Below are 24,546 nucleotides of genomic sequence, written 5' to 3'. Positions count from 1 at the left end.
CCTTTTTGGGTTTCCCTCCTCTTCCCACCCGCTTCCCAAAGTAGTGTTTTCCATCCAGGTGACACCGGGAGAGCTAGCTCTGAGCAGTGGGTAGGGGACTGCTGAAGCCACGTGCATTTGTCACTTGAACGTTGTGAGCGGACAGTTGAAACAATTCTTTCTCTCCAGATTGAATTCTAACTTTTAGAAATGCTAAAGGGTTGCTGCAAATAATCCATTTTCAAAAGTCATTTGTTTTCTTTTGTGGGATATTTGTGTTGACTGCAGTGAGATTTGCCTGGGTGTGGATTCTCTCCAAGTCCCAACCTTGTGAGGCAGTAGTTTACAGAAGGCCAGAGCTGGCCTCGAGGGGAGACCGTTCTGGTGTGTTGGTGGGTTGTCTGTGGGTGGGAAGGAGTGAGGAGTGTTTCCAGTCGTTTCTTGCCTCAGCATCCTCGGTGGAGAAGGGTCTATTTTCTTTCTTTTCTTTTCTTTTTTTTTTTTTTTTTGGGGGGGGAGGAAGGCAGGAAGGGAGGGAAGGAGGACGGTAGGGAGGAAGGAGGGGATGAAGGAAGGAAGGAAGGAAGGAAGGGAGGAAGGGGGGAGGGAGGGAAGGGAAGGAAGGAAATCAAGCAATGAGAGAGACATTGCCGACCTGGATCTAGAGGTTTACAAGTTGATTTCTTTTTTTTTTTGAGAGAAGGAAAGAAAAAAAAAAAATAAGTAAAGGAGAGGAAGAAAGAGGAAGAGAAAGAGGGAGAGTAAATGGAAATATTGCTTTATTTTGAAAAAAATTGGGTATTAATAATGGCCAATCAATGTTTCATTTAAACTTATGGGTAGGTGTGATGTGGTATTGACAAGAATGTATATTTTGTGTATTTGAAGTGGAGAGCTCTATAAATATTTATTAAGTTTACTTGTTCTGGATCTGAGTTCGAGTCCTTGATATCCTTATTAATTTTCTGTCTCATTGAATCTAAGTCTCTATGTATCTGGGTGTTAGGATCGTTAGCTCTTGTTGCATTGATCCTTTTACCACTATATCTTTGTTGCTTTAAAATCTATTTTATCCGATACGAGAATTGCAACTCCTGCTTTTTATTTATTTATTATTTATTTTTGCTCTCCATTTGGTTGGTAAATCTTTCTCCATCCCTTTGTTTTGAGTTTTTGTGTATCCTTGCATGTGAAACAGGTCTGGATGTAACATGCCGTTGGGTTTTGGCTGTGTCTTTTGATTGGGGGATTTAGTCAATTTAAACTTAGGGTTATTGTCATTTGATGTCAACTGGCTGTTTTATCCATTCGTTGGTGTAAATTCTTCTTTATGTTGGTGCTCTTTACTTTTTGGTATATTTTTAGAAAGGCTAATACTGGTTGTTTCTTTCTGTGTGTAATGCTTCTTTCAGAAGCTCTTGTAAAGCAGGCCTGGTGGTAATAAAATCTCTGAGTTCTTGCTTGTTCATAAAAGATTTTATTTTTCCTTCAGTTGTGAAGCTTAGTTTGGCTGGATATGAAATTCTGGGCTGAAGGTTCTGTTCTTTGAGGATGTTGAATATTGGCCCCCACTCTTTTCTGGCTTGTAGAGTTTCTGCTGAGAGATCTGCTCTAAGTCTGATAGGCTTGCCTTTGTGGGTAACCTGGCCTTTCTCTCTGGCTGCCCTTAGTATTTTCTCCTTCGTTTCAACCCTGGTGAATCTAACGATTATGTGCCTTGGGGTTGCTCTTCTTGAGGAATATCTTTGTGGTGTTCTCTGTATTACCTGGGGTTGAACGTTGACCTGCTTTTTTAGTTTAGGAAAATTTTCCTGAATAATATCCTGAAGGGTATTTTCCAGCTTGGATTCATTCTCTCCGTCGCATTCAGGTACACCTATCAAACGTAAATTTGGTCTTTTCACATAGTCCCACATTTCTTGGAGACTTTGCTCATTCCTTTTTATCCTTTTTTCTCTAATCTTTTCTTCACGTTTTATTTCATTAAGTTGGACTTTGACCTCTGATATCCCTTCTTCTGCTTGAACAATTCGAGTGTTTAAACCTGTGCATACTTCTCGGAGTTCCTGTATTGTATTCTTCAGTTCCATTAATTCACTCATACTCCTCTCTAAGTTGTCTATTCTCAATAGGATTTCATCAAACCTTTTTTCAAAGTTCCTAGTTTCTTTACATTGGGCTACAACATGTTCTTTTAACTCACCGGTTTGTTATTATCCATTCCTTGAAGAGTGATTCTGTCATCAGGATGCGCTCGTTCTCCATCAAGCCTTGTTCCATTGTCGATGTGGAACTGTGATCATCTTTAGAGGGAGAGGCGTTCTGACTTGGGAGTATTCTCAGCTTTTTTACTCCGGTTTCTTCCCGTCATTGTAAATTTATCCTCCTGTCCTCTTTGAATTTACCAACTTTCAGATTAGGTCTCTTGAGTGGACGTCCAGGTTGTTAGTTCCCAGGGCCAGAGCAGTGGCGTTAAAACTGATGGTGCTTTTCTTTCCAGGATTCTCCTGTCGGGCTTCCTTCTTGTGTCTGTAGTAGGCGACTCTGCCTTCCTGGGGCTCCAAACTTCGGTCAGAAGGGAACCGGTCCCGTTTACTCTGTGCCGAGCGCTGCCGTGCCGAGGTGCCGTCACAGCCGCTGCCCCGGGCTCTCGTGTTGTGCTGGGGACCTGTGCGGGTCCTCCATACCTGTTTACTCTGCTCCGAGAGCTGCCGTGCCGAGGTGCCGGTGGAACCGCTGCGCCGGCCACGAGAGTCGCGCTGGCAACCCGTGTGTTTCCTCCACTGGGTGATCTTCTGCTCTGTGAGCGACCAGAATTTGTCTGAAAGTGTGGCGTCCTCTAGTTCTCCGCGCCTTCCCTGAGAGCTGCAATCCAGGATGTTAGCGATCGGCCATCTTGGATCGTTCCTCTCCTTTCTTTTCTTTTCTTTTTTTTTTTTTTAAGACAGAGTTTCGCTCTTGTTACCCAGGCTGGAGTGCAATGGCGCGATCTCGGCTCACCGCAACCTCCGCCTCCTGGGTTCAGGCAATTCTCCTGCCTCAGCCTCCTGAGTAGCTGGGATTACAGGCACGCGCCACCGTGCCCAGTTAATTTTTTTGTATTTTTAGTAGAGAAGGGGTTTCACCATGTTGACCAGGATGGTCTCGATCTCTTGAGCTCGGGATCCACCCGCCTTGGCCTCCCAAAGTGCTGGGATTACAGGCGTGAGCCACAGCGCCCGGCCCTTCTTTTTTTTTTTTTTCAGTTAAGGCGGAGTTTTGCTTTTGTTGCCCAGGCTTGAAGTGCAGTGACATGAGCTTGGCTCACTGCAGCCTCCTCCTCCCAGGTTCAAGCAGATTCTCCTGCCTCAGCCTCCTGAGTCGGGATTATAGGCGTGCGTCACCAGGCCTGGCTAATTTTTTGTATTTTTAGTCGAGACAGGTTTTCACCATGTTAGCCAGGCTGGTCTCATACTCCTGACCACAGGTGATCCGGAGGAGGGTCTGTTTTCTGGGTGGTGGTTCGTGGAGTCTGGGGTTCATTTGTGGCTATTCTAAGACCATGTTTGTCCTCCAGACTTAAAGCATAAGAGACTTTAATACCCCTGGGCCTACTACTGTTTTTGAAAGCAGTGTTTCCTTTTTCTGTCTCTAATAAAAGCCAGCACTTCTGGAACCTGTCCTCATGGCTGTAGTATCTGAGAAGTTGAGAGTTGGGGCCCTCAGGATTGGACTTGTCCCTCCTGTTGCAGAGGGAGACACGCTTCTGGTGAGCAGCCAGGCCCCAGCCACTTCTCTGACCTAATGTGGGTCCCCGTGGTCGTGGCTCCTGGCCGACCCCATGTCCCAGTCCTGCTCTTCATAGAGGCTTTGCTCAGCTGCTTTGCCCCCACTTTCTCTCCCATCAGCCCATTCCCTATTCCTGCAGGACCCCCATGTGAGCTGGGCCCTGTGTGTGCCCTGGGAGGAGGGACCCTAAGCAGCTGCTGTCCAGGGCACTGGCCTTTTGTGGTGGCAGCTTGAATGACAGGTCTGCTGGTGGTGGTGTCCAGGGCCAAGAGAGATGTCTCCTTGAGCTGATAGAAACAGGCCAAGTAGGCCAGGTGTGGTGGCTCATGCCTCTCTAATCCCAGCACTTTGGGAGCCCAACGTGGTCAACATGGTGAAACCCCATCTCTTCTAAAAATACAAAAATTAGCCGGGTTGTGATGGTATGCTCCTGTAGTCATAGCTACTCAGGAGGCTGAGGCAGGAGAATGGCTTGAACCCCAGAGACGGAGGTTGCAGTGAGCTGAGATGGTGCCACTGTACTCCAGCCTGGGTGACAGCGAGACTTGGTTTCAAAAAAAAAAAACCGGGCTGGGCATGGTGGCTCGTGCCTGTAATCCCAGCTCCTTGGGAGGCTGAGGCGGGAGGATCATTTGAGGCCAGGAGTTTTAGACCTGCCTGGGCAACATAGTGAGACCTCGTTTCTAGGGGCAAAAAAAAAAAAAGCTCTTTGTTTAAAAACAAGAAGTAAAAATTCCTTTTGTGAAAAAAAAAAAAAAAAAACCACCAACAAAACCAGGCTGAGGCAGTCCTGCTGGAAACCTTTTCCGCACAAGCCTGGATTTGTGCTGGTGTCTTAGGTGTCTCTAACACTTTGTTCCCAAAGGGTTGTTTAATTTGGTCTTTTCTGAAGATCCTGAAACAAATGTCAGTTTGTTAGAAGGAAGAACATCACCAGCACATAGATGGGAATGGGTTTGCCAGAGCCCCTTCTTCCTACTTCTCTTGTCTAGAAAGTGACCTTTTAATCTCTGAGCTTGAGAGGGCTGTGGAGGAAGAACATTCAGATGGTACTTTGCAGCTCACACCTTCCTAAAGGAGAGGGCTGGCTGGCCTGGGCAGGCTCCTCTGTCATGGTGGGATAAGACAACATGGTCGAGAAGCTCCTTCTGCACCTATTTGTACTGAGAGGGGATTTCTCATTCTAGGGCCCACTAGAAACAGGGCTGAGGATGGGTGTGCTCTACTTCCTGTGCTACCTGGGTGCTGCCGTCCCCTTGCCCGGGACCCCAGGGTTGAGTTATGATGCTGGAGCTGGGAGTGAGACTGCGGGGCCTCTCAAGGAGGTGGGGAGAGGTCAAGAGGTGGCTCAGGCTGGGTGGCTCACGCCTGTAATCCCAGCGCTTTGGGAGGCTCGGGCAGGAAGATCACTTGAGCCCAGGAGTTCAAGACCGGCCGAGGCCACAGAGTGCACCTCATCTCAAAAAAAAAATTAAAGATTAAAATGGATAGCTGGTTTAATTTTTAATTAAAAATAGGGGCCGGGCGTGGTGGCTCACACCTGTAATCCCAGCACTTTCGGAGGCTGAGGCGGTGGATCACGAGGTCAAGAGATTGAGACCATCCTGGTCAACATGGTGAAACCCCGTCTCTACTAAAAATACAAAAAATTAGCTGAGCATGGTGGCGCGTGCCTGTAATCCCAGCTACTCAGGAGGCTTAGGCAGGAGAATTGCCTGAACCCAGGAGGCGGAGGTTGCGGTGAGCCGAGATCGCGCCATTGCACTCCAGCCTGGGTAACAAGGGCAAAACGCCGTCTCAAAAAAAAAAAAGAAGCATCAGGCTTGGTCCCTGGACCCCTCTCCCACCCTGTCTTTCCCTGTGACTCTAGAGGGGAGACAAGCAGCAACGCTTGCCTCAGATAAGAGCAGCTCTGGTGCCCCCAAAACTTAGCTGGGCAGAGACACAGTTGTGCCAAAAGTCGGTCAGTTCCCCTAGGTAGGGCTGGCGCTGGCTGGGATCTCCAGCAGGACTGGGTCTGCTCCTGTTGGTCACGAAGGCCACATAGCCACGTCTGTGGTGTTCTGTATGGGTACACAGCCCGGGCCACCGTTCTTGCCTGTGTTAGTGCTTGCAGCACGTTCCACCAGAAGAACTGTTCCTCAACAAGTGTCTTCTTTGAGTTCTCATCCTCCATCTGTTCTCCAGGTCTCCCTGGTACTGGCTCCACCTGACTGCAGGTGTACCTTCCAGCCGTGCTGAGGACCTGACAGTGCTCCCAGCAGTTCTTGCTATGAGGGTGACCTTTTTGGAAGGGCTGTGGTTGCTCTTCACATTTTGGGACAGGAAGGGGATGATCCCTTGGGTTGCTGGATGCTTCTGCAGAAGGAATGAGTTTGAAAGGAGAGGGCCCAAGTGAATGAGTTTGGTGCCTTCCAGCAGCCTGAGGTTGTCAGAACCACCCCATGCACTCTTCAGATGCTTTAAAACATTTTGTATGTATGTTAAGTTCTTGTAATTAACCCAGGCAGGACGCGGGCTCTTTGGTTGATCTTTCCTTCTTGTCATCAGCTAGCTGTTGGTGCCTCAATCCTTGTCTGCATCTAACCTTTTTTTTAATTAAAAATTTTTTTTTAGTGGCAGGGTCTTGCTCTGTTGCCCAGGCTGGAATGCAAATGGTATGATCGTGGCTTGCTGCAGACTTGAATTCCTGGGCTCAGGTGATGCTCCCACCTCAGTCTCCTGAGTTGCTCAGACTTCAGGTGCCCTCCACAATGCCCGGCTGATGTATTTTAGAGACAGGGTCTTGCTAGGTTGCCCAGGTTGGAGCATCCAGGCTCCTTTCAGAATGTCAGGCCCTCTTACTCTGAGGTAGATACCAGACTGGTCCTCAGTACTGGCCTGAGACACAAGGCTAGTTGGGTGCACCTTGGAGACGTAACCGCATGTCTCTGTCCCTGCCATTCCTGAAGGATCTTGGCGGTGCTGTCACCCTGCTTTGTCACCCTGTTCTTGGCTTCAGTTTCCCCATCTATAAAATGAAGGGGTTGAACCAGCTGAACTCTGTGGTGTCTTCTGCTTTGGACGTCACCACCCCTGGGGAAGAAAAATCACGAAAGAATCTAGTGACCACCTTAAGACATCTCACCCACATTCCCAGCTTCAGTCTGACCTGGACCCAATCCAGCTTCAGTAGACAACCGTAGTAAGTGGCCTGAAGAGTGAGGCCCTTCTGCAGGTCAGTGCAGGAGCCCAGAACGAAGCAAGCATTTTATTGCTCTCATAAGGGGAAGGTAAGGTGAGCTTTCAGTCTTGGAGGTAGATGGTGTCTGTGTTATGCAGAACCTGAGACCAGGCGTGGTGGCTCACACCTGTAATCCCAGCACTTTGGGGGAGGCCAGCGTGGAAGGATTGCCTGAGCCCCGGAATTCAAAACCAACCCAGGCAACGTAGTGAGACCTCATCTGTACAAAAATGGAAAAGTTAGCCAGGCATGGTGGTGCATACCTATAGTCCCAGATACTCTGGAGGCTGAGACAGGAAGATCTCTTGAGTCCAGGAGTTTGATGCTGCAATGAGCTGAGATAGTGCCACTGCATTCTAGCCTGGGAGACAGCCAGCGAAACTCCATTTCCCATCAAAAAAAAAGAGGCTGGACATGGTGGTTCATGCCTATAATCCTAGTACATGTGATCCCAAGGCAGGCATATCACTTGAGGTTAGGAGTTCGAGACCAGCTTGGCCAACGTGGTGAAACCCTGTCTCTACTAAAAAAAAAAAAAAAAAAAAAAAAAATTAGCTGGGCATGGTGGTGTGCACCTGTAATCCCAGCTACTTGGGAAGCTGAGGCAGGAGAAGCACTTGAACCCAGAGGGCAGAGGGCAGAGGTTGCAGTGAGCTGAGATTGCACCACTGCACTCCAGCTCGAGAGCTGCATCTAAAAAAGAAACAAAGAAATGAAAAATAAATAAAAATAAGAAACTGAGATTCAGAAAGCCGAAGTGGCTTCCTCAGGCCAAACATGAAGCTAGGAAGCAAACTGCAGTGTGACTTTAAGTCCTGTTTTCTTTGCCTTTTTTTGTGCAATGGCGCGATCTTGGGTCACTGCAACCTCTGCCTCCCAGGTTCAAGCAATCCTTTTGCCTCAGCCTCCTAAGTAGCTGGGACTACAGGGATGTGCCATCACGCCCAGCTAACTTTGTATTTTTAGTAGAGATGAGGTTTCACCATGTTGGCCAGGCTGGTCTCAAACTCCTGACCTCAAGTGATCCACTTGCCTCAGCCTCCCAAAATGCTGGGATTACAGCGTGAGCCACCACGCCTGGCCCCCTCTGCCATTCTGCCATGTTGGACCACATCTGGTCTCTGGCTGTGAGTTTCTTCTCTGCAGGGGCTGAGGCGCGGAGAGATGAGGTAGGTCCCCAGTGCTGAGGCCTGACTCTAGGCACTTTTGGGGGATGGAAACGTTTTGAGGCTTGGCTCCTGTCTCTAGGGCTTTCTGTAATCAAGGTGAGGCATAAGTTCAGACTGCTGGGAACTATAAGGCAAGGGGTCCTAATGGCCACTGTGAGATTTTATAGGAAGGAAAAGAGTGAGGGAGCCAGAAAGGCCTGAAGGCTGGATGCCTTTTTTAAGGAGTAAGGAAGGGATGAGCCGCAGGGGCAGTGCAGGAAGCTTTGTGGATGCCCGTTGGGGCCCTGGAGGGGATGGGCTAGGTGAGCCTGATGGAAGCAGGTGTTGGGTGGCTTCGGAACCTCTTGTCCTTAACGTGTGTGGCTGCTTGGCCTGTGGAGCCCATGCTTCCCCTGCTCCTGGTTTACCAGTTTCCCCCTTTTCTACCCTGCTCACTCTGGTGTGGCTGTCGTCCTAAACAAGTGTCATAGGAAGAGACTAACTACTGATTGGATGGATGCCAGCACTTACTCACCCATGAGGCTGATGAGGCTGCCCTGTGAAGCCCCCCCTGCCATCACAGACAGCAGAGTCGGGGGGCCTGGTCTCAGGAGCCCTGCTTCTCTGTGAACTCAGCTGCATGCCGTTGACAAATTACCAAGTTTTTTCTGGGTCTCAGTTACCCTGTCTGTAAGATGGGCTTGGGGATGTCATCTGTTGGGGTGGCTGGAATCGAGTAGGAACCAAGGCAGGTGTTTGGGGATCAGACTCTCTGTTACTTAGGCTCCCAGACTGCTCCCCACAGAGCTTCTGTGCTCAGGCAGACAGGGACCCACCAGCTCATCCGTGATTCCCTTGACCACCTGAGAGGTGGCCAGGGACAGGATGGGAGCTGTGGGGTAGCCTTTTGGATTCTTTAGAACGTGAAAGATGGAACCCTGAGGAAAAGGGTCATGGAGCCCAGAGGGAATCCTGGAAATGAGTCCAGCTGGGATGAGGAAACAGCCCCTACACTCACCCCACCCCAAGCAGGAAACTCTATGCTGAGAACTTTCTGTTTAAGAGACCTCTGGGGAGAACTGGCCAGAAAGGAGCTGTTTGAGGAAGGGTTTAAAATTAGCCCGGGTGAAATGTGTGGCCCCTGGGGAAAACTGAAGCAGAGGCTTCTGTGGGGCTCCTCTGGTCTGGGTCTTTGACCCAAACCATGTCCTGCCTTCCTGGGGAGGAGAGAGGGGAGTGGTACTGATCTAGGTCCCTCCATCCAGGGCACTGGCGGCTGTCCTCTTTTGGCTTATCCTCTGGGGGTGAGGTGCTGGGGAGAGACCCTGAGCTACCCAGAGGGGTGGGTGCTCGGGTCCTGTTGTCCTTTCGAATCACCCAGCACTATGCATTACCTTTGCCAGGATGAGTATGTGGTAGGGAGACCTGGGTAGTTTTTTTGTTTTTTGTTTTGAGACAAAGTTTCACTCTTGTTACCCAGGCTGGAGTGCAATGGCATGACCTCGGCTCACCGCAACCTCTGCCTCCTGGGTTCAAGCAATTTTCCTGCCTCAGCCTCCCAAGTAGCTAGGACTACAGACGTGTGCCCCCATGCCCAGCTAATTTTTTTGTATTTTTAGTAGAGACAGGGTTTTACCATGTTGACCAGGATGGTCTCCATCTCTTGACCTCATAATCCACGCGCCTCAGCCTCCCAAAATGCTGGGGTTATAGACGTGAGCCACCACGCCTGGCCCATGAGCCACCATGCCCAGCCTGTTTTGTTTTTTTGAGACAGTCTCCCTCTGTCACCAGGCTGGAGTGCAACGGTGTGATCTCGGCTCACTGTAACCTCCACCTCCTGGGTTCAAGCAATTCTCTTGCCTCAGCCTTCTGAGTAGCTGGGGTTACAGGCATGTACCACCACATACTGCTAATTTTGTATTTTTGGTAGAGACAGGGTTTCTCCATGTTGTTCAGGCTGGTTGTTTTTTTTTTGAGACGGAGTTTCGCTCTTGTTACCCAGGCTGGAGTGCAATGGTGCGATCTCAGCTCACCACAACCTCCACCTCCTGGGTTCAGGCAATTCTCCTGCCTCAGCCTCCTGAGTAACTGGATTACAGGCACACGCCACCATGCCTGGCTAATTTTTTGTATTTTTAATAGAGACAGGGTTTCACCATGTTGACCAGGATGGTCTTGATCTCTTGACGTCGTGATCCACCTGCCTCAGCCTCCCAAAGTGTTGGGATTACAGGCGTGAGCCACTGTGCCTGGCCTTTTTTAAAAATGGAGTCTCACTCTGTTGCCCAGGCTGAAATGCATTGGTGTGACCTTGACTCGCTGCAACCTCTGCCTCCTGAGTTCAAGGGATTCTCCTACCTCAGCCTCCTGAATAGCTGGGACTGCAGGCATGGGCCACCACACCTGGTTAATTTTTGTATTTTTAGTAGAGACAGGGTTTCACTGAGTCGGCCAGGCTGGTCTCAAACTCCTTACCTCATGATCTGCCCGCCTTGGCCTCCCAAAGTGCTGGGATTACAGCTGTGAGCCACCATGCCTGGCTGAGGCCTGGGTTTTGAGTTCCAGGTCTGCTGTCTTTAAAGAACAAGCTGTGTGACCTTGGGCAAGTCAATTCTGCTTGGGGATTTATATACAGTTCGAAACCCTTACATCAAAGAGCAGAGAGGCCTGCTGGGTTCGGGTCCAGGAGCTCGGTTTGGCCTATCCTGGAGCCTTGGCTGTCTGCCCCCAGATGCTGCCAACACCAAGGCAGGATTGCGGTGGTGTGTATGCAGAGCATGGGCTGCCAGGGCAGTGAGGTGTGAGGTGCCATCACCCCAGGCCCGGGCACAGAGGCTGGCATAGCAGCACCTCTGCTGAGGGAAAGGCGTGTCCCAAGGGGGAAGATGTGTCCCAAGTGGTCCGAGATTCTGTTAGCTGTGCTTGGCAAAAGCTCAGGTGAGGGCAGAAGTCTGTTGTCACCATGGCTGGGAGTCATTCTTGCATAGATGGGAGTGGTGACTCCAGTAACCAGCAGCTATCCTGGCTGGTTTCCTTTACGTTCTTGGCCCTGTTGAATTCTCTGGGTGCATTGAGTGCAGTTTTGCCTAACACTGCTCTAGCTTCCTAATACAAGCCCCTGATCAAAGCCATTGTTTCAGAAAGGCTGTTGACTAGTGTCAGCGGGCCATCATTAGAGCATGGAGCAAGTTCTTTGGTTCTTTGGCACCTCTCCAGAAGGGGATGCGGCCCACTGTAGGGCAACTAAATGCTTTCAAGAGGAGCCGCGTGGTGGGTTGAGGCATGTGAACTTCTAAAATCTGCAGTGGTCAGTTCAGAAGACCTGTGCTTGGCTTAGCAGGAGGAGATGTGGCCCAGAGCAGGAGCCAAGTGTGTAGGGACACTCTGCTTGTTCACATTTTTTTTCTTTTTCTGAGATAGAGTCTTGCTCTGTTGCCCAGGCTGGAGTGCAATGGTGCAATCCTGGCTCTCTGCAACCTCCACCTCATGGGTTCAAGTGATTATCCTGCCTCGGCTTCCTGAGTAGCTGTGATTACAGGCGCCTGCCACAATGCCTGGCTAATTTTTATATTTTTACTAGAGATGGGGTTTCATCATGCTGGCCAGGCTGATCTTAAACTCCTGATCTCAGGCGATCCGCAGGCCTCCGCTTCCCAAAATGTGAAGCCAGTGCGCCTGGCCATATTGTTCATTATTCAGGAAGCCATAGTTTCAAAAAGTGTTTTAATGGATCTAAGCCATGGAAAATATCCCTTCCCCCATCACAATTTTTGGCTGATCAGGGCTTGCTAGTTTAGCCTCGGGTGCCGGCACCATTTAAATAGCAGCAGTGACTGCACTCATAGGATGGACACCTGGTGTTTAGACCTGGCTTGTAACCATGTTGGGGGCGAGGCTCGAAACTCACAGCATCAGCCCAGAACAGTGGCTCACACCTATAATCCCAGCACTTTGGGAGGCCAAGGTGGGCAGATCCCACTTGAGATCAGGAGTTCAAGACCAGCCTGGCCTATGTGGTGAAACCCTGTCTCTACTAAAAAAAAAAAAAAAAAATTAGCTGGGCATGGCGGCGCATGCCTTTAATCCCAGCTACTTGGGAGGCTGAGGTGGGAGAATCACTTGAACTGGGGAGGCAGAGGTTGCAGTGAGTTGAGATTGCACCCCTACAGTCTAGCCTGGGCGACAGAGCGAGACTCCATCTCAAAAAAAAAAAAAAAAAAAAAAAAAAATCCCAACTCTCGGCCTGAAGCTGGCAAGATCTTGCTTGTTCTTTGAAACTCAGCATAATGATTCTGACTCCCCGTTCAGTCAACATTTACTACCATCACCATGCTGGGAGCAGGGAGGGAGGCAGGAGTATAAGGTGTTCCTTGCTGTTGAAGAGCCCACATCTCGTGTAGGAGCAGGAGATGGATGAGAAAGTTACAGGCCCTCTATTGAAATCACTGCAGTGCATAGTGGGCATAGGACTCTGTTTCCTTTACATCTTTGCTTCTCCCCAGACCAGACTGGAGCCTGTCTACCAGGGGGCCATGGATATCATCTAAAAAAATAGATACTTTTTGTCTGAGGGGCTAGTAATACAATGGATTAAAAAAAAAAAAGATTTTTATATGTACATTTTTAGGGTGTTAGGCACTGTAGCTTTCTTCAAATTCTTAGAGGAGGCTTTGGTTTGAAAAGGCATGCTGATTAGCCAGGCTTCGTGACATACCTCTGTAATCCGCGTGGTGACATACCTCTGTAATCCCAGCTACTTGGGAGCCTGAGCCAGGAGAATCTCTTGGACCTGGGAGGCAGAGGTTGCAGTGAGCTGATATCACGCCACTGCACTCCAGCCTGGGTATCAGAGTGAGACTCTGTCTCAACAACAAAAAATTCATGCTGGGCTGGGTTTGTACCCTTACTGAACAGGGCTTTCTTTCTGCCTCTGTTCACCAGCAGACTCAGTCTGTGTGCAGAGGCATCTGGCAGATGCTGCATGATGCCCCTGGGATGAACCCACAGAAGGGAAAGGGCTTTGAGAAATTCAGTGATGTGAAACTGTTAATTTACCTCGGTGTCTAAGGAGGCCCAGGAGAGACTTGAGTTCTTCCCTAAGCCTTAGAAGAATCCCAGCTGCCTGCCTGAAGGAAGAGCTGTCGTCATCCCTGTTTGTCTTGGGCAGCCTGGCCCTGATCACTGGTCTCTGTCCCCAGGTCCGGACACTGTTTGTCAGCGGCCTCCCTGTGGACATTAAACCCAGAGAACTGTACTTGCTCTTCCGGCCGTTCAAGGTGAGTCAGGACCTGGCCACCCACTGGGTAGAGCCTGGAACCCTGTAGAAGCAGCGGGAGTGAATCTTGGGCCAGGGCCAGGCAGCAGGATCATGCGGGAAGGTGTGGTAGAGGCTGTGGGGGCAGCTGCAGCCCTCTTTCCTGGTTCTGTGAATTCATGTGCTGCCTTCTGAGAATCCGTTTCCTCGCCAGTTAAATGGAGACAGTGAGAATCTTTAAACACATGTGATCGTATAAAGAATATTTGAGATTCAGTGTAGCCTTTTCAGTTTGCAGATGAGAAAACTTAAAAGGTAAGGTCTATGCTCTCAGCTTACGAGTTAGTGGAGCAAATGGGAATTTCTGCCTGAAGTGATGAGCGCTGCCGCGTGCTGCCCACCCCATGTGCCAGACCATGTGATTCAGAACGCAGGGCAGGGGATGACACTTGGCAGTGGTGGAGGTCAGGGTGGGTTGATGTTGACGGAGAGAAGGGTGTGAGAATGATTCAGGGGATGCCTGGGGAAAGCGGACTGACGAGGTGACAGTGCTGGGTTAGCACAACATACACTTCTGACCTTCCCCGGTAACAGCCACCTCTCTCCGCAGGGGTATGAAGGGTCCCTGATCAAGCTCACCGCGAGACAGGTAACTTCTCTCCTAAGGTTTTCTTCCTCCCAGCCCAGATTGACTGCTGAGCTTGGAACGGAGACCTGTTAACCTTTCCCTGATCTAGTGGCATCCAGCGGTAGAGACGTGCTCCCTGCTGTCCCAACGCCTCTTTACCGGCCAGCTGCTGGCCCTCCCTGTCTGTTTCTTAGGAATCTGGAAGCCATGCCTGCCCTGCTGGCTGAGGACAGTAGAGCAGGTAGCTGAGCTCTAGCTTTTGATACAAGGGGGCCAAGGCCCGCCAGCCTTCAGGGGCTATTTGGGGTCTAGACTGATCCTTGGAAAATGAAGTTGGAGCCATTTTCAACCTGTTGCTCCTTGACTGACCCGGAGGCTTCCATGCCCTTGGTACATTGCAGTCCACTTTTTTGCTGTGGAAAACACTAAGACTTACTTTTAGTTATCTGCGTGCATTTAAAAAAGAATGCTTTTACTAAAGGGGCGATGTTGAATTCGGTGGAATTAAGCTCTGCTGGTGTCACTTCCCACAGGAAAGTGGACTTTTGGCGCACGTCAAGCTGCTGTTCCCGTGAACATGGCTGGAGTTTTTGGGGGCTTTTTTCCTTCTGTGTTCTCTTCTCATAGCAAGGCAAATACTGTTTCCACATGGGTGATGCTCTGTTTCATTTTGTTTTGGAGTGAGAGGTGGAATGCTGGGAGCGATATAAGGGTGTTCTCTCTTTTTCCTTCTAGCCTGTTGGTTTTGTGATCTTTGACAGCCGGGCAGGAGCAGAAGCAGCCAAGAACGCGTTGAACGTGAGTAGGTGGAGGACGGGTCTTCCCTGACCCTCAGACCTCTTAGGCAGTGGGTGTGCAGATGTAGCTTATTTCCCAGCCATCCCTGGGCAGAGTCCTTGGTGGCACTGTCTGTGCCAAACGCCATTACTCAAGGCCCGAGCAGCCTTTCCTCTGCCTCAGCCACTGTGTGGACAAGTGTTCCAGGTGAGCTTGTTCACAGGGCCTTTAAGTGCCATTAACACTCTGGGTCCTCCAGAGTGAGCCTTTCTCTTCCCTTCTCTACCCGTGTAGGGTATTCGCTTCGATCCTGAGAACCCACAGACGCTGAGGCTAGAGTTTGCCAAAGCCAACACCAAGATGGCCAAGAGCAAGCTGATGGCGACTCCAAATCCCAGCAACATGCACCCCGCCCTAGGAGCACACTTGATTGCACGGGACCCCTGTGAGTGGCACTCCGAGCTGGCAGGGCCTCATGGAGGTGCATTCGGGGCAGACTTGCAGGCTCTTACAGAGAGAAGCCTTTTCCAGGAGGCTTTTTAAAATGTCTGTGGCCGCCGTCTTTTGAGACACCTGGTTTTCCTCCCTCCCCCGCAGCCTTCCTAGAGCTTCTGAGCTGCCAGGGCTCCTAGCTTCCCTGAAGCCTTCTCTGATTTCTCATTTGAGATGGGCTGAGGCCTGCCTGACAACTTATTGAAGCAGGTGGGATGTGCACCATGATAGGCCAATTTAACGTGGCTTCCTTGCCTGGTCTTGGGGTCCTCGATGGTTGGGGTGGCCTGGCCTCACTGTGGGGCATATGGCTCAGCCGTAGTGCTGGGTTCCCTTCTCTGTTTGGAAGGGGAGGCGAGTGTTCTGATGATGGAGGCCGTTGTCTCCTGTTGTAGATGACCTGATGGGGGCTGCTCTGATCCCTGCATCCCCAGAGGCCTGGGCCCCCTACCCTTTGTACACCACAGAGCTGACCCCAGCCATCTCCCATGCTGCGTTCACCTACCCAGCTGCCACTGCCGCCGCCGCCGCCCTCCATGCTCAGGTAAGCCCCTTCGGGTTGGGGAGGGTGAAGAACGAGGGCTCTAAGCTGGCCAGACTTTGCACCGCCTGGCCACTCGGCCGCTGCTGTCTCGGAGCTGCAGCAGAACTCTTGTCTTCCTTGATGGTTTGAAAGCCCAGACCCCAGGGACCTATGTGTCCCTGCCCCTGGCTTCAGGATCTGACAGGGAGGGAGAAGATAACCCACAAATTGCCATGGAGGAGGCCAGGCAGCCGAGCTGCAGTTCTCCAGCCCCGAGCACTCCTGCCCAGGTACCGACTCTGTTCTCCCATGGTGATGGGACCTGGACTCCTGTCCTAACCTGGGCACGGTCGCCGCAGCCAGACCACTTGCCTCTGCCCCTTCCTGTCCCTTTCATCAAGCTCTTAAAGATTGCTGTGCCTTGATTTTTTTTTTTTTAATTATCTGGAAAATGAGAATGATCCTATAATCTGCATCGGGGGAATTGTGAAAGTTAGACGTCAAGATAAAGTGACGAGTGAGTGCCAGGATGGAACCTGGAGCACCCAGAGAGCTCACTGAGCATTGGGTCTTGCTTCCGTGAAGGCTGGACACCGTCCACTATGAACCTGTGCTGGGCAGGAAGCAGGGAGCGAATGCTTCTGGGGAGAGTCGGGGCTGTTAGAGCTGGGCGGGGAGGGCTCTGTGTGGGGTGCTGATCTGGGTGTCCAAGGGGCAGGCAGGGGGTTAGGCCCTCCCCTGGCCATGCAGGCACTTCCTCTGGTCTGACTCTGCCACAAGTGCAGGTCACTGTAGCACACTGCAGGGGAGGTCTCATCCCACTGTGTGTGTGTCGGGGAGCGGGGATGGTGCCTCACGGTGGCAGTGACAGAATGGGGCCAGGTAGCCATAGGAAGGGGCTGGAGGGCACTCTCGAGCCTACTTCAGCCTCTGACCAGCCGGGCAATGAGTGCTGATCCCAGGAAGAGGGGCCCGGTCAGCGCGTGCTGTTCTGCTTCGAGGAAGAGAATCAAGGTTGCTGGGACGTGGTTGGGGAGCAGGAGGGGAAGAGGAAGGAAAGCATTAGTACCCTTCATGCTTTCCTTGGCCTTATGACGCTCAGTTGTACTGAGGGCAGAATCATAGGTAACCTTGGTCCTCTTCTCCAGCCAAGCACCACAAATAGCTGGAAAATTGATCAGAGGATAAGGAGGGTGGTAAAGACCTTCTCCTGGAGGGAATTGTTGGGTATTTACTGCAAACTGGGTTCTGTGGCTGGAACAGAGTGGGCAGCAGGGAAGCCCATCCTGTCTACTCTGACCTGGGCAGTTACTTGATGCTTCAGGTCAAGCGGGCAGGCTTAACTGCGAGGCCCTGGGAGGCACTGGAAGGAATCACGGGCTCCCATCCCACCGGGCTCCTCACTTTTGATCCCAGCTTTGGCACCAATTAGCTACATGATTCTTACCTCTGGTCCTCTGTGTCCCCATCTGTAAAATGAGAGGGATAGAGCAGATTAGGTGGAGAGGTTTTGCCCCATCCTCTGAGTTGCTAAGCTGGGGCAGAGGTTGGGAGCCAGGGACAATGAGTTCGTCAAATGAATCAGAAAGGGCACCTCTGCCCAGCCTTCTGGGGGTAGCGCTGCTCTCTGGCCCTGAGCTCCATGCCACAGGGCCTCCTTCCTCCTGTTGGCTTCCCTCCCAGTTTTCTCCCACCCCTTCCACACTCTGCAGCTGTCTAGCTGTGGCCCAAATCCTGGTTCTCAACAGCTGTGGGATGTGTTACCCACCGTCTCTGTGTTTCTGTAAAGTGGCGATAATAGTGCGTACTGGATAGGTGTATTGTTAGCGTGATGGCATGGAGGAAGCGCTGTGGAAGTGCAGGTGATCATGATTGTTACTTAATATCACTACAGTGTGGGTCCCCTTAGGTCTTCTCTGAGGCCGGAGGCATCTTTGTTCCTGAGTTCCTGCTTTCTGGCCTTCCTTGGACAGGGACTGGGATAGAGGCCACTCACCCCAAAGAATAGTGGTGTTTTGGGGGAGGCAGGCTGACGGGAAGAGATTAGACCAGGGAGTCATTAGTTCTGTGCTTGGTACCCAAACTCATTGGGTAGCCATTTCCTCAATAGTAAAAACAGGCTGTGTGCAGTGGCTTATGCCTGTAATCCCAGCACTTTCAGAAGCTGAGGTGGGCCGATCACGAGGTCAGGAGGTTGAGTCCATCCTGGCCAACATGGTGAAACCCTGTCTGTACTAAAAATACAAAAAAATTAGCTGAGTGTGGTGATGCACACCTGTAGTCCCAGCTACTTGGAAGGCTGAGGCAGGAGAATCCCTTGAACCTGGGAGGCAGAGGTTGTGGTGAGCCAAGATCGCGCCATTCTACTCTTGGGCAATAAGAGTGAAACTCTGCCTCAAAAAAAAAAAAAAAAAAAAAAAAATATTTTTTCCTTCCAACAGCGCCACTCCTTGACCTGTGACAGTGCTGCCCCAGAGATGGAGGTTAAAAGTGTCTAAATAATTAAGTATGGGCCGGGCGCAGTGGCTCACGCCTGTAATCCCAGCATTTTGGGAGGCCGAGGCGGGTAGATCACGAGGTCAAGAGATCGAGACCATCCTGGTCAACATGGTGAAATCCCGTCTCTACTAAAAATGCAAAAATTAGCTGGGCATGGTGGCGTTTGCCTGTAGTCCCAGCTACTTGGGAGGCTGAGGCAGGAGAATTGCTTGAACCTGGGAGGCAGAGGTTGCAGTGAGCCGAGATCGCGCCATTGCACTCCAGCCTGGGGAACAAGAGCGAAACTCTGTCTCAAAAAAAAAAAACTTAAATATTAGAGGGCCTGGCGCAGTGGCTCACGTCTGTAATACCAGCACTTTGGGAGGCTGAGGTGGGCAGATCACCTGAGGTCAGGAGGTCAAGACCAGCCTGGTCAACATGGTGAAACCCCATCTCTACTAAAAAGTAGAAAAATTAGCCAGGTGTGGTGGCAGGCACCTATTATCCCAGCTACTCAGGAGGCTGAGGCAGGGGAATTGCTTGAACCTGGTAGGCAGAGGTTGTGGTGAGCTGACATAGTGGCACTGTTCTCCAGCCTGGGTGACAGAGTGAGACTCCATCTCAAAAAAAAAAAAGGGAAGAAACCTTAAATATTAAGACTTTAAAATACATGTATATCTTAGTAAGTGTAGCTCTATATTTTGGATGCCTGGCCAGTACCCCATTGCACGAGTGTGTCCAGCTCCCTGTAGATGGTAAGTTGGTTTGTTTACACAGTATTTGCTACTGATGGCTATACAACAATTGATGTCCTTGTGCATACTTCTCTGGGAGCGTCTTCTGTTTTGTTTTCTTTATGATAAATTCCTAGAACTATGACAAGGTCAAAGTGTCAGCAAAAATTAAAAAAATTAAAAAAAAAATTAAATTACCAATCTGGGCTAAATATTGTTTTAATTTCAGATGAGTGAGGCTTCCATATTCTCGGTTGCTTATATATCTTTTTTAGTTGTTTTTTTTTTTGAGACAAGATCTCACTCCATTGCCCAGGCTAGAGTGCAGTGGTGTCATCTTGGCTCTTTGTAATCTCTGTCTCCTGGACTCAAGCATGACCCTCCTGCCTCCCAAATTGCTGGGATTACAGGTGTGTGCTACCATGCCCGGCTAATTTCTGTATTTTTTGTAGAGATGGGGTTTCATCATGTTGGCCATACTGGTCTCAAATTTCTGGGCTCAAGAGATCCCCCCACCTCTGCCTCCCAGAGTGCTGGGATTAAGGCATGAGGCACCGCGCCTGGCCTCATATTTATTCTTTATAGGTTCATCCTGTTGCTTGCTTTCTGGTGTATCTTATCAGCTGGTCAGTCCCACGGTCTGAGAGAGGGCTGCGTTTGCGTCCTCTGCTCTTTGTTTTGAAGCAGCCCTCTGGGAGCCTGGTCACTTAAGCCTGTTGGGTGGACTCTCAGGAGTCCTGGCTCCTCCTGTGCACAGCTGGAGGCCCTGAAAGGACACTGTGGGTGCCTTGTCTTGCTGGCCCGGCCCCTGCCGGGGGTCTCCTCTTCTGAGCTGGAGCAGAAAGAAAAGCTCTAGGATGGGACTGTGTGGCTTATAGAGGACCCAGGCCGCTGGCCTATGCTGGACAACCAAAGGAAGTGGAAAAGCAGCCACTCTAGTGCGTTCTCTCTGCTTCAGTGGCACGGCTGTCCCAAGCCCATAAATGGGAGCTTTCCTCTACTTTCTCCCTAAGGAGTCACATGACTAATCTCAGGCTGGAGGGAAAGTCGCTGCTTTGGAAGCAGGAGTCCCAGCACCTTGTAGCTAAAGTGTAAGGCAGGATCCAGCAGAGTGGCTGGAGGGGGCCTTATGCAGTTATTCAAGGCCTCAGATTGCCAGTGGGGAAAGAGGGTGGGTTGCAGGCCTCCTGAGCCTCTCTCACTCTGTCGTCCCCTCGTCTGGCCTTGTGGGACACCCAGCCCGTCAGGCATTTCTTGCTGTGGGGCTCCGCCAGCTGAAGGCCACACGAAGGGCAGTGGTCTGGGCCCACTAAGGGGCTCCCTGGGCTGGTGCCAACCACCGGCTTCTAGGTAGCAGCATCTGGTTTCCTCATGTGTCCGTCTCTTGTGGAATAAGTTCTAGGGTCCAGCCACACTTCTCGTTTCCTGCTGAGCTCCTGGGAGGAGGTGGTGGCTGGAATTCTGCCCTGTATAAAACAGGACCTAGAATTTGTGGGGGACATGAACCAGTTCTAGGGAAGCTTCTATCAGCCCCGAGAAGGGTGGCATGGCTCACCCAGGAAGCAGGAGTTCCCAGCAGCCAAGTGGGTAACTGAGTCTGCCTGCTCTAACCTCAAGGGAGCTGTCTGCAGGCCCACCTTCTGCTTCTTTCCTCCCACATGCTTGCGTGCTGCCCCTCCCTTCCTAGGGGGGACTTCAGCTCCCCTCCCGGCGTGCTCATTCCCAGACCCCAACTCAAGGTCCTGCATTGTCCTGCCCCTACCCTTTCCCCAGTGATCCTGGGTCAGGCTGAGGCAGACATGCTTCACTGTGCGTAGCTGGGGCAGGCGGCTTTCCCTGCGGTCTTGGCAGTCAGCATACTTCCCGTCCAGATGATCAGCCCATGGGGAGGAGGGAATGTGTCATTTTCTTGACCAGTTTCTGGGAACCCAGCTTTGGGGTGACTGCTCTGTGGGGCCTTCTGGCAAGTGCCAGGGTTTAGGATGATCTCAGACAGCTGCCACCCGCCCGAGGTTACAGACTTCTAGACTTAAGGAGCTTGTGATGGAGGGCAGGCACAGCAGGGCTGGGAAGGTCAAAACAAGGTAGCCTCGGCTTGCTCTCATCCATGGCTTCTCTGAAGAATCAGGACCAACATAGGAGAGCCCTACCCCTTGGGGTCTACATGGAGTTTGGGTTTTGTTTTGTTTAATAAAGACAGGGTGTCACTAATATTTCCCAGGTTGGTCTTGAACTCCTGGGCCTCCTGTGATCCTTCCACTTCAGCTTCCCGAAATGTTGGGATTACAGGTGTGTGCCACTGCACCTGGCCCTTACTATATTTTTCTTTTGAGATGGAGTCTCCCTATGTCACCTAGGATGGAGTGTAGTGGCACGATCTCACTCCACAGTCTCACTGCAGTCTCCACCTCCGGGGTTCAAGCGATTCTCCTACCTCAGCCTCTTGAGTAGTTGAGATTGTCGGCGCACACCACTACACCCGGCTAATTTTTTTTGTATTTTTAGTAGAGATGGACTTTCACAATGTTGGTCAGACTGGTCTTGAACTCGTACCCTCGTGATCCTCCCACGTTGGCCTCCCAAAGTCCTGTGATTTTAGGCATGAGCCACCACACCCGGCCTTACTGTATCTTTACATCCTCTTACCTGATCCTCATAACAGCCGTGACTTTTTAATGTCTATCCTGTAGCTGGATGAGGACACTGAGGCTCAAAGAAGTCAAACAAAAAAGTGTACGAGGCTCATTCTCCTCCTAACGTTAGGAATTCCGTGGTCGATCGGTAAAGGGGAAGGGTGGGTTGCTGGCACCACTGCCCCCGGCTGCCAGGACTCCTGCCAGCATAGCGTGGCCCATTTGAATGGGGCTTAGTGGGGTATGAGACGCCTGGGTGACCTTCTCTCATTGAAACCGGTGTCCTGCAGAGGAGGCACGTCAGGCGGTGCTCTCTGACTTTCCCAATGGAGAAACTGGTGCTTAAAGGTGAGTAACTGGCCCGACGTCTGCTAGACAGTCAGTGACAGAACCAGCACTCCGACGGGGACACTGACAGCCACAGTTCCCAGGTTTCCTGTTGAGTGAAGGGGTGCACAGCTGGCTTCCTGACACTGGCTTCTCTTGCAGGTGCGCTGGTACCCTTCCTCTGACACCACCCAGCAAGGATGGAAGTACCGTCAGTTCTGTTAGTTCTTCAGTAAGTGTTGGCCCCAGAGGCCCAGGACAAGTGTCCTCCTCAACTCGGCTCCCTGCAGGGCTGGAGTTCCTTCCTCTGCCCGGGTCTCGAGAGCTTAGCCGAGCCCAGAGCTTGGTTACGGGTGCGTCAGGCTGGTTTTTCCTTCTGCCTGTGACTGCAGGCCATCCACTTGTACAGCCCCTCACCAAAGGAAGGCCTGGCTTTGGCTCCAGTGTCGCGCCTCTGCTCATGGCTGCCTCTCTCCCTCCCTCCAGGTCTGGTCACCGGGGAGTTGGTTTTGGGAATCTATGGTGGTGCCGGCACAGGCGCCCTGAGCTCCCACCGTCCCCGGGCGGCCTGTACAGAGCTGCTGCTGCCCTCCAGAGACTGTGAATCCTAAGCCTGACTCAGTGGACTGCTTTCTGTTCCCCTCCCTCCTCTTCCTCAGCCCTGTTCTGCACCCTCAAGCCTTTCTCCAATGCCTCCCAGGAGGATTTAGGGACCTTCTCACTGAGGCATCCAGGTCCCGCTCAGAGGCCTCACAGGGACCTGGCAAGGCCTGACCTCCCGCCCAAACCTGATTCTGCAGCTCCCCCTCGAGAAAGCAAGGCGTTTGATTTTGCATGTTTTCTGGCATGAATGAAGACACTTACACTTGTGTATATGTGAGCGTACAGTTTGTTCTCACACTGTCACCATAGCGACAGGTCCTGGCCCCCAGTGGTTCATCCTGTCTGGCCCCTCCTCACCCTGCCCCTGCACCCACCCCGCTTCAGGGAAGCCCCGAGCCCTGTGGCCCCATGTGCTTCCAGGCTTAGCTCCCACCTCCACCCAACTGATAGATGGGGTTTGCTTTTCGTTTCACACTGGGCTCCTCTGTTGCTGTCTTCTTGGACCAGCCCCCCACCCATCCTGTTCACCTCTCCAGAGTGCACCCCACCCGCCGCTGCTCCGCGTTTCTTCCAAACCTCGAAACCAACCAGACCGTGAAAAGTATTTTTGTACCCTGTGTAACAAAATATTTATGCATCATAAAGGATTTTTCATGTGTGTACCATTAATTATTAAAGAGACCTCGTTCGCCCTGTCAGATAAGTTTAATGTTTAGTTTGAGGCATGAAGAAGAAAAGGGTTTTCGTTCTTCAGCAGCGAGCCTTTGTGTCAGGCATTTGTTTAAGAAAATGAAATGAAGGAAACGTTGTGCAATGTTTTTTGTTTTGAGCATATCAGTGCTTTACCGTCAGCCACAGCTGTGACCGTCTGGCCATTTCAGAGTCGGGAGCCGAGGTGGCTGTTGCCATTGCTGACCCTGTGAGAATGTGAAACTGGATAATATATGAAATGCAAAATAAAACAAAATCAAGATGACTGCTCTCTGGCCTTTGCTTCCCCCTTCCACAGGACGCAGTCTGCCGTTGGGAAGGCAGTGCCGGAGAGATGTGGAGTCGGGGGGAAGGAAGTGAGGTGGGCCTGGCCGGCTGGCAGCTGGCTTGTCGCTGTAGAGGTGGGGAGTACCCTGGAGCTCACTCAGCCTCTCCTGCCTCTGCCTCTCTCTTTTGTAAGCTTGAGAAACAAAGTCCTAGGGGACGGGACTTGCCCAAGGGCCCGGCAGCTGGAGCTTCACTTATTTCTAGGCTGTCAGGGTAGAGAGAGAGACTCCCTGCACCCAGAACAGGCCCCCAGTGGGACCTTCCTTTTCTAGGGGCACTGTGACCCACTCAGCTTGACCCTTTGCAGCCTGTGGTCTTTTCCAGCCTCGCTCTAGTACAAGAGGACCGAGGTTTGGGCTGTTGAGCTCTGCCCGGTGGTGTCTGTCCTTTGCGAGGCTGTGCTGGAGGGAAGGCTGGGACCTGGAATTTTGCCCAGAAGGGGTTAACCTCATCTGCCCTATAGTGTACAGGCTGCAACTCTGATTCCTCTGATTGAGCAGGAGGAGCAAATGGGTGTGAGGGTCAGGGAGGCTGTGCAGTGCCGAGAGCCCAGCTGAGATGCCTGCCGTGGCCCTGAGGCTTCCCTTTTGTGACTTGGGGTCTCAGGTTCCTTGTCTGTGAAGTTGTGGCTTGAAATCGTTTTTGGCTCTTACTGGAGGGCTGCTGCGCTGAACTCAGGGTTTAATGGTTTGTTTTTTTAATCCACCCCTAGGAGAACTACCCTGCACCCCATGCCATCTGAGACCCAAAGCCGTGGCTGGAAAAGGGGGGCAGTAGGGGCCCCAGAACGCCCCCTCCCAGTAGATGTTGCCCCAGCCTTACTCTGAGTCAAACTAAAGTGGCTGTGGCTGGCTCTGGTCACCTCCTCACTTTCCCCTCGAGTGACCACTCCCCACCTTCACCCCCCCTCCTGAATCCCAGTCCCGCACTGATCGGCT

General features: G+C 51.4%; 1 protein-coding gene across 5 annotated transcripts in view; it reads left to right on the top strand.

The window, feature by feature from the left end:
* Positions 1–23,546, top strand: part of RBPMS2 (RNA binding protein, mRNA processing factor 2) — a 40,382-nt gene extending 16,836 nt beyond the window's left edge. For 2 of the 5 annotated variants that reach the window (XM_078333347.1, XM_078333350.1), the window contains exons 2-5: positions 13,320–13,397; positions 14,739–14,801; positions 15,075–15,225; positions 15,668–17,902. In XM_078333347.1, the coding sequence (XP_078189473.1) occupies positions 13,320–13,397; positions 14,739–14,801; positions 15,075–15,225; positions 15,668–15,945 (570 nt within the window). In that variant the 3' untranslated portion in view covers positions 15,946–17,902. Of the gene's footprint in view, positions 1–13,319; positions 13,398–13,985; positions 14,025–14,738; positions 14,802–15,074; positions 15,226–15,667; positions 17,903–22,129; positions 22,200–22,453 lie in introns of those variants that run through there. The other 3 variants (XM_035258842.3, XM_078333346.1, XM_078333349.1) reach the window with 3 other exon arrangements.
* Positions 23,547–24,546: the final 1,000 nt, after the last annotated feature.

Source organism: Callithrix jacchus, chromosome 8, assembly GCF_049354715.1.
Source record: "Callithrix jacchus isolate 240 chromosome 8, calJac240_pri, whole genome shotgun sequence".
NCBI classification, from domain to species: domain Eukaryota; kingdom Metazoa; phylum Chordata; class Mammalia; order Primates; family Cebidae; genus Callithrix; species Callithrix jacchus.
Note: the sequence above shows the minus strand (reverse complement) of the source record. Positions and strands in the feature narration are given on the sequence as shown.